Genomic DNA, 16,480 nt, shown 5'->3' with positions numbered 1-16,480 from the left:
CCAAGGAAGACCTCCACAGCTGATGACAAAATAATTCTCTCTATAATAAAGAACAATCCCCAAACAACTGTCCGACAGATCAGAAACACTTTTCAGCAGTCATATGTGGATTTGTCAATGACCACTGTCTGCAGAAGACTTCATGAACAGAAATATAGAGGCTACACTGCAAGATGCAAACCACTGGTTAGCTGCAAAAATAGGATGGCCAGATTACAGTTTACCACGAAGTACTTAAAAGAGCAACCACAGTTCTGGAAAAACATCTTGTGGACAGATGAGACAAAGAATAACTTATGGCAAGAGCAAAATATGGAGGAGAGAAGGAATGCCCAAGATCCAAAGTATATCACCTCATCTGTGAAACATGGTGGTGGGGGTGTTATGGCCTGGGCATGTTTGGCTGCTGAAGGTACTGGCTTACTTCTACAGCAAGACAATGATCCCAAACATACTGCTAAAACAACAAAGCTAAAAAATGGTCAATTCTTGAGTGGCCATGTCAATAACCCGATCTGAACCCAATTGAGCATGCCTTTTATATGCTGAAGAGAAAACTGGTGGACTAGCCCCCAAAACAAGCATAAGCTAAAGCTAAAGATGGCTGCAATACAGGCCTGGCAGAGCATCACCAGAGAAGACACCCAGCAACTGGTGATGTCCATGAATCGCATACTTCAAGCAGTCATTGCATGCAAAGGATTTGCAACAAAATACTAAACATGACTACTTTCATTTACATGACACTGCTGTGTCCCAAACATTATGGTGCCCTGAAATGGGGGGGGGGGACACTATGTATAAACACTGTTTTAATTTCTACATGGTGAAACCAAAATGTATAAAAATAGCCTTTATTAAAATCTGACAATATGCACTTTAACCACATATGATTTTGGAATCAATCATAAAAGATGAAATAGCGGCACATTTGGATAGCAGTAACAGGATCGGTCCGAGTCAGCATGGGTTTACGATGGGGAAATCATGCTTGACTAATCTTCTGGAATTTTTTGAGGATGTAACTAGGAAAATGGACAAGGGAGAGCCAGTGGATGTAGTGTACCTGGACTTTCAGAAAGCATTTGATAAGGTGCCACATATGAGATTAGTGGGCAACATTAAGGCACATGGTATTGGGGGTAGAGTGCTGACATGGATAGAAAACTGGTTGGCAAACAGGAAACAAAGAGTAGGGATTAACGGATCCCTTTCAGAATAGCAGGCAGTGACTAGTGGGGTACCGCAAGGCTCGGTGCTGGGACCGCAGCTATTTACAATATATATTACGGATTTAGATGAAGGGATTACAAGTAACATTAGCAAATTTACAGATGACACAAAGCTGGCTGGCAGTGTGAACTGTGTGGAGGATGCTATGCGAATGCAGGGTGACTTGGACAGGTTGGGTGAGTGGGCAGATGCATGGCAGATGCAGTTTAATGTGGGTAAATGTGAGATTATCCACTCTGCTGGCAAGAACAGGAAGGAAGATTATTATCTAAATGGTGTCAAGTTGGGAAAAGGGGAAGTACAACGGGATCTGGGGGTCCTTGTTCATCAGTCAATGAAAGTAAGTATGCAGGTACAGCAGGCAGTGAAGAAAGCGAATGGCATGTTGGCCTTCATAACAAGAGTTGAGTATAGGAGCAAAGAGGTCCTTCTGCAGTTGTACAGGGCCCTAGTGAGACCACACCTGCAGTATTGTGTGTAGATTTGGTCTCCAAATTTCAAGAAGGACATTCTTGCTATTGAGGGAGTGCAGCGTAGGTTTACAAGGTTAATTCTCAGGATGGCGGGACTGTCATATGCCGAGAGAATGGAACGGCTGGGCTTGTATACTCTGGAATTTAGAAGGATGAGAGCGTATCTTATTGAAACATACAAGATTATTAATGGTTTGTACACGCTAGAGGCAGGAAACATGTTCCTGATGTTGGGGGAGTCCAGAACCAGGGGCCACAGTTTAAGAATAAGGGGTAAGCCATTTAGAACGGAGATGAGGAAACAATTTTTCACACAGTTGTGAGTTTGTGGAAGTCTCTGCCTCAGAGGGCGGTGGAGGCCGGTTCTCTGGATACTTTCAAGAGAGAGCTAGATAGGGCTCTTGAAGATAGCGGAGTCAGGGGATATGGGGAGAAGGCAGGAACGGGGTACTGATTGTGGATGATCAGCCATGATCACATTGAATGGCAGTGCTGGCTTGAAGGGCCGAATGGCCTACTCCTGCACCTATTGTCTATTTTTTACATTATAAATCTCAAATTGTGGAGTACAGAGGCAAATAAATAAATGATGGGTCTTTGTCCCAAACATTATGGAGGGCACTGTAGTTACTTGAAAGTGGTGTCACAGGTAGATAAGGTGGTCAAGAAGGCTTTCGGCACAATACCCTGATTGATGAAGACTAATGAGGGTAGAAGTTTGAATATTATGTTATGTTACAGCTGTATAAGGCTGGTGAGGCCACAGTTGGAGTATTGTGTTCCGTTACGGTCACCCCAGAAGATGTTGTTAAGCTGGAAAGAGTGCAGAGATTTACAAGAATGTTGCCAGATCTTGAGGGCCTGAGATGTAGGGAGAGGTTGGTAAGGTTAGGAATGTATTCCTTGGAGCGTAGGAGCATGAGAGGTGGTGGGTATATGGAATGAGCTGCTAGCAGATGTAGTTGAGGCAGAAAATACACCAACATTTAAAAGACATTTGGACAGGTAAATGGATAAGAAAGGATTTAAAGGCATATGGCCAAAGGCTGACTGGCAAGATTGGTATAGATGGGGCACTTTGGTCGGCATAGGTAAGCTGGGCTGAAGAGGCAGTTTCCATGCTGTATCACCATGTCCCTATGACTCTGAGTGTTGCGGGAGAGGGTAGGGCAATGGATGTTATCTACATTGATTTTATCAAGGCATTTAATAAAGTCCCACATGGTAGGTTGATGCAGAAGATGCCCGGGATTAATAGTGATTTGGTCCTGTGGATTCAGAACTGCCTTTCTGACAAAAGATGGAGTGGTGGAAGGACAATATTCAGATGAGGTGGAGTCGATAGGGATCTGTGGTGAAACCACTGCTGTTTGTGATATATATCAATTACTTGGATGTAAACGTGGTCGAGAAAGTAAATTCGCAGATGACGCCACGATTTCTGGGGTTGTGAAGAAGGATTTGAAAGTACATAGCGAGATATAGATCAGCAATCGAAATGGGCAGGGAAATCGCAGAAGGAATTTAATCTGAGCAAGTGTAGAAGTTGCACTTTGGGAGGTGAAATGTAATGGGAGAATATACAACTAACGGCATGACCCTTAATAACTTTGATGTACAGAGGCAGGGCCAGCCTTAGGAGGTGCGGGGCCCAATTGGGAACAATTTTGGTGAGTCCCAGGTTCCCAGCCAAGGTCTGTCAGCCCTGTTATCCCTATGGATCCCTATGGATCCCTAAAATCCCTATGGATTATACATTGTGTGAATCTCTCCTGCTCCCTCCCGTTTGACTGTCAGTAGCTCCACTGGCTTCCAACCTTTACCCTAGCTGCTAATTACCATTAAACTGCATTATGTGATTGGACACAATGCCCTTGGAGACAGCGGTTGATTGGACGGGAGGAGACCGAATTGTTGATTGGACGGGAATTTTAAGGCAAGCTGGTTGGTGATTGGACGCAACCCCCTTAGAGACAGCGGTTGATTGGCCACCAAAGAATCGGGCACAAATTAATTGACAAATAGGAAAATAATAAAATCGCTGGTCGGTGCGAACTCAGTGGACTATCTGCGCTGTATCTCCAAACTAAACAGTATAACATGCCGGTACATTCATTTAAAATAAAATTCAGTGATTATTTCACATGATTTCTCACTGTATCTGACCAATCTCTGTTTAAGACGTTTGGTCTGCCTTCGGCATTGACTCTGAACTAAAAACCTAAATCAGACTCAATTGTATCGTCACATTGGACTCAGTAAACTCACACATCTCTGCATTCAGGAGGCTGCCGTGGTTGGAATCACCGGCTCTGAGACCAGAGTGGGTAATGCGACCTGAGATCAATACCTAAGATGATAGCTTTTCTCAATAAAAAAAACAGTGACGTTTTTCACTCTAACCATGATGGATAGAGCTTCTTGCAAGGTGATCTATGACCTTGCTAAGTAAATATTGTCGTAACGCTCAGTTGAGGTCTAATGAAGAAGATATTCATTACATTGTTCAGTGGAGCCCATGGATGTGTCACTGAAAGCAGTGAAGAAAGCAATCTCCACACTGCTTGGCCCTGCGTTTAATGAAGTGACTTTTAAATTACTTGAAATAAAAGTTGGTTTCTCTTTGTAACAAATGTCAACCGTGCTTCTTTCTCTAACCTTCCGTAATTCAGTTTTAATTTAATTTACTTTTATTTAAAGTGGAAGATGCAAACATTGTCAGCTCCACCTGGACTTCGCCCAGAGTGACTGGGGAGTCCAGAACAAGGGGCCACAGTTTAAGAATAAGGGGGTCGGCCATTTAGGACTCAGATGAGGAAACACCTTTTCACCCAGAGAGTTGTGAATCTATGCAATTCTCTGCTACAGAAAGCAGTGGTGGCCAATTCACTGGATGTTTTCAAGAGAGAGTTAGATTTAGCTCTTACAGCTAACGGAATCAAGGGATATGGGGAGAAAGCAGGAACGAGGATACTGATTTTAGATGATCAGCCATGATCATATAGAATGGCAGTGCTGGCTCGAAGGGCCGAATGGCCTACTCCTGCACCTATTTTCTATGTTTCTATGTTTCTGTCTCTATGACTGATAGAAATGCATGCTCCATTCTTGAAGGTATCTCGTGCGGGATTTGAAATCCCCGTCAAGTCATAATGTACCAATAAAGATGCTCTGCTTTCTTTCCATAGATTATCTGCTCTAGTTTAGTTTAATTTAGTGATATAGCACGGAAACCCGGCCCTTCGGCCCACCGAGTCCGCACCAACCAGCAATCCCCGCACACAAACACTATCCCACACACACTAGTGACAATTTACATTTGTACCAAGCCACTTAACCTACGTCTTTGGAGAGCGGGAGGAAACGGAAGATCTCAGAGAAAACCAATGCAGGTGACGGGGAGAACGTATAAACTCCGTACAGACAGCACCGGTCATCAGGAAAGAACCCGGGTCTCTGGCGCTGTGAGGCAGCCACTGTACCGCTGCACCACCATGTCGCGAAGGTTTCTCGTGCTAGATTTGAAAGCCCCGTCAAGTCATAATGAACCAACAAAGATGCTCTACTTTCTTTCCATAGATTATATGTTTAGTTTAGTTGAGAGATACAGCACGGAAACAGGCCCTTCGGCCCACCGAGTCCACACCGACCCCTGCGCACGAACACTATCCTGCACACAGTTCTTCAGACTGAGAGTCAGGGGAGAGGGAAACTAGAGGTATGAAAAGATACAGAACAAACCCCAGAACAGAATGATCTGTTCGGTACCTTTTCTCACCTCTAGTTTTCCTAATAATATGGAAACCATTGAACCATTGAAACAAAGATAGACACAAAATGCTGGAGTAACTCGGTGGGACTGGCAGCATCTCTGGATACAAGGAATGGGTGACGTTTTGGGTTGAGGCCCTTCTTCTGACCCTTCAACCATTGAACCAGCTCATTGGAGGTCTGTGAAACAGTGCAGTGCAATGCACCTTCTAGTTTTGTCCTGCACATTGGGGAAGTGAGTTATGCTTTACTCTAAAACCTTGGCAACAAAAGTCAATGAGCCTCCCCCACCAACAGAAAGGAACCGCAGATGCAGCCGTCACCGCAAAACGTCAATGATTCCGGGAATGCCGAGGCGACAGGGTGAGAGAGAGGGAGTGAGAGAGCGTGAGAGAGACGAAAAGGGAGCGGGAGAGAGAGAGCGTGCGCGCGAGAGAGAGAGGGAGGGAGGGAGGGAGAGAGCAAAAGACAGAGAGACACAATGTGGGTCGGTAGGTGAATGACTAACCTGCACACCAAGTAGAAGCTCGCGGTCTGAGCCCTCAACCATGATGATGAGTTTTAAGAAATTCTCAATGTCGTCAATGCATCGATCTACATTCCTCAGTGTAATTGTGTTTTGACCAAGTATTAATGACGTCGCGTTCCTTTGAATAAAATTCACAGGGCGTCATTAATATTTGGTCAAAACACAATTACATTTACTGAGGAATGCATTGATGCATTGATAACACATTGTGTAACTACGTGTTAACTACTGGTTGTTAACAAGTGCTACAGTAGAAGTTAACACATTGTTTTTGTCTGATGGCCGGTGCAGTGGTTTTTATCCATGTTCGTTTAAAAAAAAAATCTGTACAAGGCGAATGTTAAAAAAAATAATTGTATTTAGCAACGCGAATTCGTATTTCCGTACGAAATACGGAAAATTAGCGCGGGGCCCCCCATTGGCACGGGGCCCAATTGGAAGCAATCGGTTCAATCGGCTTAAGGCCGGCCCTGTACAGAGGAGTCTTGGGATCCCAAGTTCATAACTCGCTGAAAGTGGCAACACAAGCAGAGAGAGTGGTGAAAATAGCATATGGTATGCTTGCTTTCACAGATAGGGTATTGAGTGTAAGAGTCAGATAGTCATGATGCAGCTCTATAGGACTTTGTGTAGGAAAGAACTGGTTAAATCGAAGGTGGACACAAAATGCTTGAGATACGGGACAGGCAGCATCTCTGGAGAGAAGGAATGGGTGACGTTTTGGGTCGAGACCCTTCTTCAGACTCTGGCTAGGCTGTATTTGGAGTATTATGCGCAGTTCTGATCACCCATTATAGAATTGAGCGAATTGAGGAAAGCAGTTGAACAGAGGGATCTCGGAATAACTGTGCATAGTTCCCTGAAGGTGGAATCTCATGTAGATATGGTGGTAAAGAAAGCTTTTGGTGTGCTGGCCTTTATAAATCAGAGCATTGAGTATAGAAGTTGGGATGTAATGTTAAAATTGTACAAGGCATTGGTGAGGCCAATTCTGGAGTATGGTGTACAATTTTGGTCGTCAAATTATAGGAAAGATAGTCAACAAAATAGAGGAGATTTACTAGAATCTGGGTTACTGGCCTGGGTTTCAGCAACTAAGTTACAGAGAAAGGTTGAACAAGTTAGGTATTTATTCTTTGGAGCGCAGAAGGTTAAGGGGGGACTTGATAGAGGTCTTTAAAATGATGAGAGGGATAGACAGAGTTGACGTGGATAAGCTTTTTCCATTGAGAATAGGGAAGATTCAAACAAGAGGACATGATTTGAGAATTAAGGGACAGAAGTTTAGGGGTAACATGAGGGGGAACTTCTTTACTCAGAGTGTGGTAGCTGTGTGGAATGAGCTTCCAGTGGAAGTGGTGGAGGCAGGTTCGATTTTATCATTTAAAAATAAATTGGATAGGTATATGGACGGGAACGGAATGGAGGGTTATGGGCTGAGTGCAGGTAGATGGGACTAGGGGAGAATAAGTGTTCGGCACGGACTAGAAGGGCCGAGATGGCCTGTTTCCGTGCTGTAATTGTTATATGGTTATATGGTTAAAGGATGTGGTGGCTTTGGAAAGGCCGCGGAGGAGGAGCACCAGAATAATGCCTGGGTCAGGGGGTAATAGCAACAGGGAGAAGTTGGACAGACTTGGATTGGATTACTACCCTTGAGGTCCTTTATTCGAACATTTTCCTAACCCCCTGCATTCAGTCCACGGGTCTGCTATGTCATCTGTGCCAATGTGCACAACAACATCTGGCTGGCCAGCCTACCCCCTTGAGAATGTCCTATAGCTGCTCCTGGACATCCTGGACCCCGGAATCAGGGAGGCAACACAACATCCTCGAGTCTTGTTTGCTGCCACAGCATCCCCTGTCTGTCCCCCCAACTAACAAGTATCCTATCACTATCGCTCTGCCTGACTACCTTTGCCAGACTTATCGCCACTCACCTCACTGCTGCTGCCCTCACTTGTCCAGTCATCTCCCCCCAACAGAATCCAAAGGGCCATACCTGTTGTCGAGTGGAATTGCCACAGAGGACTCCAACACTCTGTGTCTTCTCCCTTTCCCTGTGGTCATCCTATTACTTTCTTCCAGTACCCAGAGGCGTGACCACCTCACTAACTCCTATCTATGACAGTCATACGTATGAGCCTGAGGTAATCCAGCTGCTGCTCCTGTTCCCTAATGCGGTCCACAAGGAGCTGCAGCTGAATGTACCCCCCGCCTATGGACCTCAGGGTCACTGGAAGTTTCGCTGACCACCCATAATCCTGCAGGAGGAACATACAACTGCCCTAACTACAATCTCTACTGCACTGGACAAAGGAAAGTTTACGAAAGAAAGGAAAAAATACATACCGTACCTGATCCCACCTTGACCTTCAATACTGAAGCCTTTCAAGTCAAAGCCTCACACTTACTCTCTACCTGGCACTTCACCACCACAGGGCTGCTCCCAGCATGACTGCTCCACTCGGATCTACCTTCCTTTTATACATCCACTAGAAGCAGTCACTCCAGGATGCATTACTATGTGACAGATTACAGGCCGCATTTGAAGTACTGTAAAAAAATTTATGCCCTATATGGTCCAGAGGAGGTCAAGAATGATTCCAAGAATGAGTGGGTTAGCATATGATAAGCGCTTGACTCGCTGGAGTTTAGAAGGTTGAGAGGGGCCCTCATTGAAACTTACAGATTAATGAAAGACATGCGGTAGATAGAGTGGATGAGGAAAGGATGTTTGCACTGGTGGGAGAGTCTAGGACCAGAGGTCATAGCCTCAGACTTAAAGGGCACTTAAAGGTGAGGAGGAACTTCTTTAGTCAGAGAGTAGTTAATCTGTGGAACTCATTGCCACAGAGTGCTGTGGAGGTGAAGTCAGTGGATATTTTTAAGGCAGAGATAAACAAATTCTTTATTATAACAGGTGTCAAGGATTATGGGGTGATGGCAGGAAAATAGGATTAGGAGTAAGAGTTCAGCCATGACTGAATGGCGGAACAGACTTGATGGACTGAATGACCTAATTCTGCTCCTATAACAACTAAGCTTGTGACAAGCAAGGAGAATGAGCAGATGCAAATACAACAAGAATATTAGTGCCATATTTACAATATTATGGGGTTGAAATAGAATTTGTAATTGGCAAATTCTTCTACTGAGTTGTCCCTTAATTAGTCATGGCATAAAAAAGCACCCAGAAGAAGTTTCTTTTTAAGTTGGAGAGATTTGGAAGGCATAGTATGCTGGATTTATGTTATCTGTGGTTTCAAGCAGAATCAAGGTCTAAACTAGCCTCAAAATAAGAGCATGCATTAATAAGAACATAAAACAGAACAGCATAGGAACAGGCCCTTTAGCCCACAATGTTTGTGCTGAACACGATGCCCAGCTGAACTGATCTTATCAACATGATCCATATCCCTTTATTCTCTGCACTTCCATGTGCCTATCTAAAAGCCTCTCAAACGCCACTTTTGTATCTGCCTGCACTACCACTCCTGGCAATATGATCCAGCCCCCCATCACTGTGTAAAAACAATGCCCCCCACATCTCCATTAAACTTTATCCCTCTCACTTTATAGCTATGCCCACTAGTGTAGGACATTTACACTGATAAAAGGTTCTAACTGTACTTTTCTTCTCTTCAAGTGTTTATTCAATTGTTTGGAAAATTACGACTGACCCTGTTTTTATCATTTTTAATGGAGGCACTGTATTGATCATGTACTTGCTACTCATAAGGTATTGCTTGATGTTCAAAAGAACGTCTGGTTCTTTTGCCAACCTCCTGAAATCTGTGTCCTCTGGTTACCTCTGCCACTGAAACCATTTTTTCTTTATTTCCTTTATCACAATCCATCATGATTTTAATTACAATCTTGGAATGCAATAAAACACAACGGTGTCAACAGCTCATTTTCGCTCCTTTGTTCTCATCTCGTTATTGTCTTTGGGTGAATATATTGTTTTAAAATCACCATTTCATAACCAGCCTCTTACCTTATTTAGAAATCCTTTCAGGACACTGGCTGCTTTTACAGAAAGTGATCTAGGGATTCGAATGGGCTTCTCCAGAATGACTATAAAATCAAAACAGAAGTTGGATTTATGATAGATGCTAATTCTCTTTCAGGCCTCAATCATTCTTCCATCAAATAGTATTCAATATGTTACACACACAAAATGCTGGAGTAACTCCGTGGGACAGGCAGCATTTCTGTCTGTCTGGCCCGCTGAGTTACTCCAGCATTTTGTGTCTATGTTTGATGTAAACCAGCATCTGCAGTTCCTTCGTACACATTCATTATGTTATATTTATTTTACTTCATTAGATCAACTACAGCTTAAGGAGAGAGATGGGTTAAGGAGAGAGATCCTATTCTTCAGTTCTGGAATTCACAATCTGACTTTTAACTGCTGGACTCAAACTCCCTCCTTTTGCCATCATGGCTCCGAGCACATTTCTAGGCCTTCAAACCAGGTCCCAATTCACTTCCCAGTGATGTGTGACATTAAATACAGGCAGGGAACACTTCTCAGAATGTGTGAAATGTCTCGTAAATTGCACTCATCCTTCCAAGCTGAGAGTATTCCAACATTACTGCCATCTGCCCTAAAGATATTGGAAAGGCTTGAGGTCTCCAAAGACAAGTCGCTCCCCTGGGTAACTAGCCTCTGCCTTTGTCTTGTGGCTGGCCCATTTGAGTTTCTGGTCAATGGTGAATGTTGGTGGAGGGAGACGGAATAGTTGTCATGCCATTGACTCTTTCTTGTTGGAGACAGTAATTAGCTGAATCTTTAGTGGCACACATTTTACCTCCCACTAATCAGCAGCCACGAACAACTGCATTAACTGAGGTGTTGTCAATAGTTTGCAATCATTAGTGAATATCCCTTCTACTGAGCTAATGAAGGGAAGAAGGTAATTGAAGATGTCTGGGCCTCAGAGACTGTCCTGAGGAACTCCTGTGGTTATGTCTTGTGGCTGGAATAATTGACCTCCAACAAATACAACTGTCTTCCTTTTTGCAAAGCTTGGCTCCAACCCCAACTCCTGACTTCAGTTTTATCAGGACTCAATGAAATGCTGCCTTGGTGCCAAGGTCAGTCACTCTCACCTCACTTCTGAAGTTCAGCTCTTTCACATGTTTGGAACAAGGTAATAATGAGGTCTGGAGTGAGTGGTCCTGACAAGACGCAAACCAGGCATTGAGCAGGATATTGGTGAGTAGGGAATACTTGACAGCACTGTTGATGATACCTTCCATCACTTCACTGGTGAATAAGAGGAAACGGGTTGGGCAGATTCGAATTGTCCAGGGTAATTTATCCAAAATGTTGGGGAGATGCTCGTGATGTCTATTGGAACAGCATGGTTAGAGGCGAAGATAATTCTGGAAAACACGTACTCAGAATTTCAGTGAAATATTGTCTGCTCCCATAGCCTTTGCTGTATCGGGAGCGGAAGTGAGTTCGCGGCGAGCCTTAAACGATGGAATAGTCCCAGCCTCAACTACCTCCTCAGGCAGCTTGTTCCATACACCCACCACACTTTTGTGTGAAAATGTTACCCGTCGGATTTCTATTAAATCTTTCCCCTTCACCTTGAACCTATGTCCTCTGCTCCTCGATTCCCCTACTCTGGGTAAGAGACTCTGTGCGTCTACCCGATCTATTCCTCTCATGATTTTATACACCTCTGTAAGATCCCCCCTCCTCCTCCTGCGCTCCATGGAATAGAGACCCAGCCTACACAACTTCTCCCTATAACTCACAACCTCTAGTCCTGGTAACATCCTCGTAAATTGTTTTTGATCCCTTTCAAGCTTGGCAATATCTTTCCTAAAACATGGTGCCCAGAACTGAACACAATATTTTAAATGCGGTTTCACCAATGTCTTATACAACTGCAATGCGACCTCCCAACTTCTATACTCAATACTGACTGATGAAGGCCAAAGTGCCAAAAGCCTTTTTGACCACCTTATCTACTTGCGACTCGACCTTCAAGGAACCATGCTCCTGCACTCCTAGATCCCTCTGCTCTACAACACCACCCAGAGGCCTACCATTTACTGTGTAGGTCCTGCCCTTGTTTGACGTCCCAAAATGCAACACCTCACACTTCTCTGTAGTAATTTCCATCAACCATTCCTCCGCCCACCTGGCCAATCGATGCAGATCCTGCTGCAATCTTTCACAACCATCTTCACTATCTGCAAAACCACCCACTTTTGTAACATAAGCAAACCTGCTAATCTTGCCCTGTATGTTCTCATCCAAATCATTGATGTAGATGGCAAACAGTAACGGGCCCAGCACTGAACCCTGAGGAAACCACTAGTTACAGGCCTCAAAATCATGAGAGAAATCGAGAAGCAACATTTCACCATCACGTTCTGCTTCCTTCCAAGGGGCCAATATGCTATCCATTCAGCTATCTCTCATTGCGATCTAACCTTCCAGAGCGGCCTACCATGCGGAACCTTGTCGAATGCCTTACGGAAATCCATGTACACAACATCTACAGCTCTGTGCTCATCGACCTTTTTGGTCACGTCTTCAAAAAAATCAGATTTGTGAGAAACGACTTTCCACGTACAAAACCATGCTGACTATCCTTAATTAGCCCTTGCCCATCCAAATGCCTGTATATCCTATCCCTCAGAACACTCTCCAGTAACTTTCCAACTACAGATGTTAAGCTCACCGGCCTATAGTTCCCAGCATTTTCCCTGCAGCCCTTCTTGAAAGGAGGCACAACATTTGCCACACTCCAGTCTTCTGGCACCTCTCCTGTATTTAAGGACGACTCATAAATTTTAACCAAGGCTCCCGCAATTTCCTCTCCAGCTTCCCGCAATGTCCTCGGATATACCTGATCACGCCCTGGAGATTTGGCTACCTTCATACACAACAGTACCTTCAGGACTTCTTCGACGGTAACCCTGACTGCTCTTAAGGCACTTCCATTAACTGCCCCAAGTTCCTCCGTCCTACTGTCTTTTTCCTCGGTAAATACAGAGGAGAAATACTCATTGAGGACATTGCCCATTTCCTGTGGCTCCACACAGAGGTGATGGCTTTGAACCCTGAGAGATCCCACTCTCTTTCTAGTTACCCTTTTCCCCCTTATGTATTTATAAAATATTTTGGGATTGTCCTTAATGCTACCTGCCGGAGCTATCTCCTGGCCCCTTTTTGCTTTTCTGATCTCATTTTTCAGTTTACTCCTTAGTTCCAGAAAGTCCTCCAGGGATGCACCTGATCCCAGCTGCCTATACCTGTCCCATGCACCTTATTGTTTTTGACCAACGCCTCAATTTCCCTCGTCAGCCAAGCTTCCTTACGTTTGCCTGCTTTGCCCTTCACTCAAAACAGGCTTTCGTCAGCATACTTTGAAAAATATCCCACTTGGCCAATGTTCCTTTTCCCTCAAATAATCTGCTTCAGTCAACTTGAGCGAGACCTTCTCTCATACCCTCAAAGTGGACCTTACCCCAGTTGAGCATTTTAACACGTGGACCCTCTCCGTCCCTATCCATAATTATCTTAAACCTAATCGAACTGTGGTCACTCGTCCCAAAAGGTTCCTTCACAAACATGCCCTTCCCAATTTCCCAATACTAGATCGAGCATTGGGAGCCTCCACATACTGCTCAAGAAAACTCTCCTGAACACTTTTGTGGAATTGCACCCCATTTAAACCCTTCACACTATGATTTTCCCAATCTATATTGGAAAGTTAAAATCCCCTACAACAACAACCTTATTTGACCTCCAGCTGTCTGCAATCTCCTGGCATATTTGTTCTTCTAATTCCCATTGACTATTCGGGGGTCTGTAGTACACCCCCAGCAAGGTGATCATCCCTGTTTTGTACCCTAGCTCCACCCATTTAGCCTCACTAGACGAACCGTCCATAATCTCACCTCTGATCACAGCAGTGACATCCTCCTGAACCAACAATGTAACCCCCCCATCCTCTTTTTCCCTCATCCATCTCTCCTGAAGCTGCTGTACACCTGAACATTGAACTGCCAGTCCTGCCCGTCCCTTCACCAGATTTCAGTCATGGCCAGGAGGGACACCAGTGAGCAAGTAGGGACGTTGGTGAGAGTGGAGGGCTTTTCTGTGAGCGGGGAGGGACGTCGGTGAGTGATGAGGGACGTTGGTGAGTGGGGAGAGACTTCAGTAAGAGTGGAGGGCTGTCAGTAGGTCCCGCCGGGAACATAGGGGGCAGTGGGAGAATAAAGAGGGACTCAGTGGTAATGGGGTGGTGGGGCCGAGGATCATCGGGACTGTATTGAATACTTTTATAACTTTGCCAGAGCCTGATAAGTGGTGACTCTTTGCATACTTGTGTATTATTTACAAAACAAAGAATTTTACTTTACCAAGTCCATGTGACAATAGTCCATGTGACAATAAAGTATCAATTAATCAATCAATTTACTACTCTCTGCCATTTGATATCATATGGGGTGGCATGAATTGGCTGCAAACAGACTTTTAGGACGGTGGAAATCTCAGGAAGAAGAAGGAAGATTGACTGAACGTTATTGCCTTCCATCACAGTGAAGAATGTTGAATCCACTGTAGCGGTTGTTTATGTTAAATTCTATTGTATATTGTGTTCTTTTTTATTGTATGGCTGCATGGTAAACTTCACTGCACCTTAATTGGCGCATGTGACAATAAATGTGAACTTGAAATGTGTGAACTTGAAGCTGAGATGAATGATTTACATGCACTTCTGGCTGAATATGAATGTGAATACTTCAGTGATGTATTTAGCGCTGACATGCTGGGACCTTCAGCAATAACGATGGGTGTATTCTTGGAGCATCCTTCTCACATTGGCTAATTAATTGTTCACTGCCACACCAATACTGCAAAGAAATAATCTGATCCAAGGGTAATGAGATTGTTTAGATTCACCTACTGCATGTAGTTTTTTTCATGTCTAACACATATGTAGTCCCATGTTGGCATATTTTCACTTTCTGCACGCCTCATTGAACCAGACCTGTCCCCCTGGATGAAGGATATGCTGGGCTGTGGAGGTGTATGTTGCTGCTATTAATGATACTCCACAGTGCCTATTGATGCTAAGTTCGGAGCCGTCACATCTGTTCTGAGTCAGCACAATTATTGTGGCACACAATGCAATATAGTGTGGCCTCAGTGTGAAATGGGACTTGGACTCACTGTTCTTTGTCTCCACAAGGTCAGTCATTTCTGCTAATGTTATCATGGGTAGATATTTCTATCACACATAATTTATATCCTCATTTTTAAATATGTCAAGAAGCAAATTAAAGTAATTTGGTTTGGTTGTTTAGGGAGGGGGCAGAAGAATGACATTTCTGAAACATGGTTTTGTGTATGTTGAAGAGAAAGCCAATAATAGTGAGATAATGCAATGCGAGGATAAACAAGGATAACTGCCACTCCGGTCATTCCCTCTTCTACCGTAGGGCAGAAGATACAAATGCTTGAAAGTACGCACCACCAGATTCAAGAACGGTGTCATCCCCACTGTTATAAGACCCACTGGACGGTTGTCTCATGAACATAGAAAATAGGTGCAGGAGGAGGCCATTCGGCCCTTCGAGCCAGCACCGCCATTCATTGTGATCGTGGCTGATCGTCCCCTATCAATAACCCGTGCCTGCCTTCTCCCCATATCCCTTGACTCCACTAGCCCCTGGGGCTCTATCTAACTCTCTCTTAAATCCATCCAGTGACTTGGCCTCCACTGCCCTGTGGCAGGGAATTCCATAAATTCACAACTCTCTGGGTGAAAACGTGTTTTCTCACCTCAGTCTTAAATGACCTCCCCTTTATTCTAAGACTGTGGCCCCTGGTTCTGGACTCGCCTAACATTGGGAACAATTTTCCTGCATCTAGCTTGTCCAGTCCTTTTAGAATTTTATGTGTTTCTATAAGATGCCCCCTCATCCTTCTAAACTCCAGTGAATACATGCCTAGTCTTTTCAATCTTTCCTCATATGACAGTCCCACCATCCCAGGGAACAATCTCGTGCACTGCCTCAATCACAAGGATGTCCTTCCTCAAATTAAGAGACCCAAACTGTACACAATACTCCAGATGTGGTCTCACCTGAGCCCTATACAACTGCAGAAGAACCTCTTTACTCCTATACTAAATCCTCTTGTTATGAAGGCCAACATTCCATTAGCTTTCTTCACTGCCTGCTGTACCAGTAAGCCAACATTCAGTGACCGGTGTACAAGGACGCCCAGGTCTCGCTGCACCTCCCCCTTACCTAACCTAACCCCATTGAGATGATAATCTGCCCCCTTGTTTTTGCCGCCAAAGTGGATAACCTCACATTTATCTATATTATACTGCATCTGCCACGCACCTGCCCACTCACTCAACCTGTCCAAGTCACCCTGCAACCTCCTAGCATCCTCTTCACAGTTCACACTGCCACCCAGCTTTGT

General features: G+C 44.4%; 1 protein-coding gene across 1 annotated transcript in view; it reads right to left on the bottom strand.

The window, feature by feature from the left end:
- The window catches only part of LOC116990665 (protein kinase C zeta type-like), a 288,589-nt gene that overhangs the window by 58,744 nt on the left and 213,365 nt on the right, over nt 1–16,480 (bottom strand). The window contains exon 14 of the mRNA XM_033048584.1: nt 10,007–10,086. Coding sequence (XP_032904475.1) covers nt 10,007–10,086 — 80 coding nt within the window. The remainder of the gene's footprint in view (nt 1–10,006; nt 10,087–16,480) is intronic.

This window comes from Amblyraja radiata, chromosome 31 (genome assembly GCF_010909765.2).
Source record: "Amblyraja radiata isolate CabotCenter1 chromosome 31, sAmbRad1.1.pri, whole genome shotgun sequence".
Lineage (NCBI taxonomy): Eukaryota > Metazoa > Chordata > Chondrichthyes > Rajiformes > Rajidae > Amblyraja > Amblyraja radiata.
This window is presented reverse-complemented; position numbering and strand designations above follow the sequence as displayed.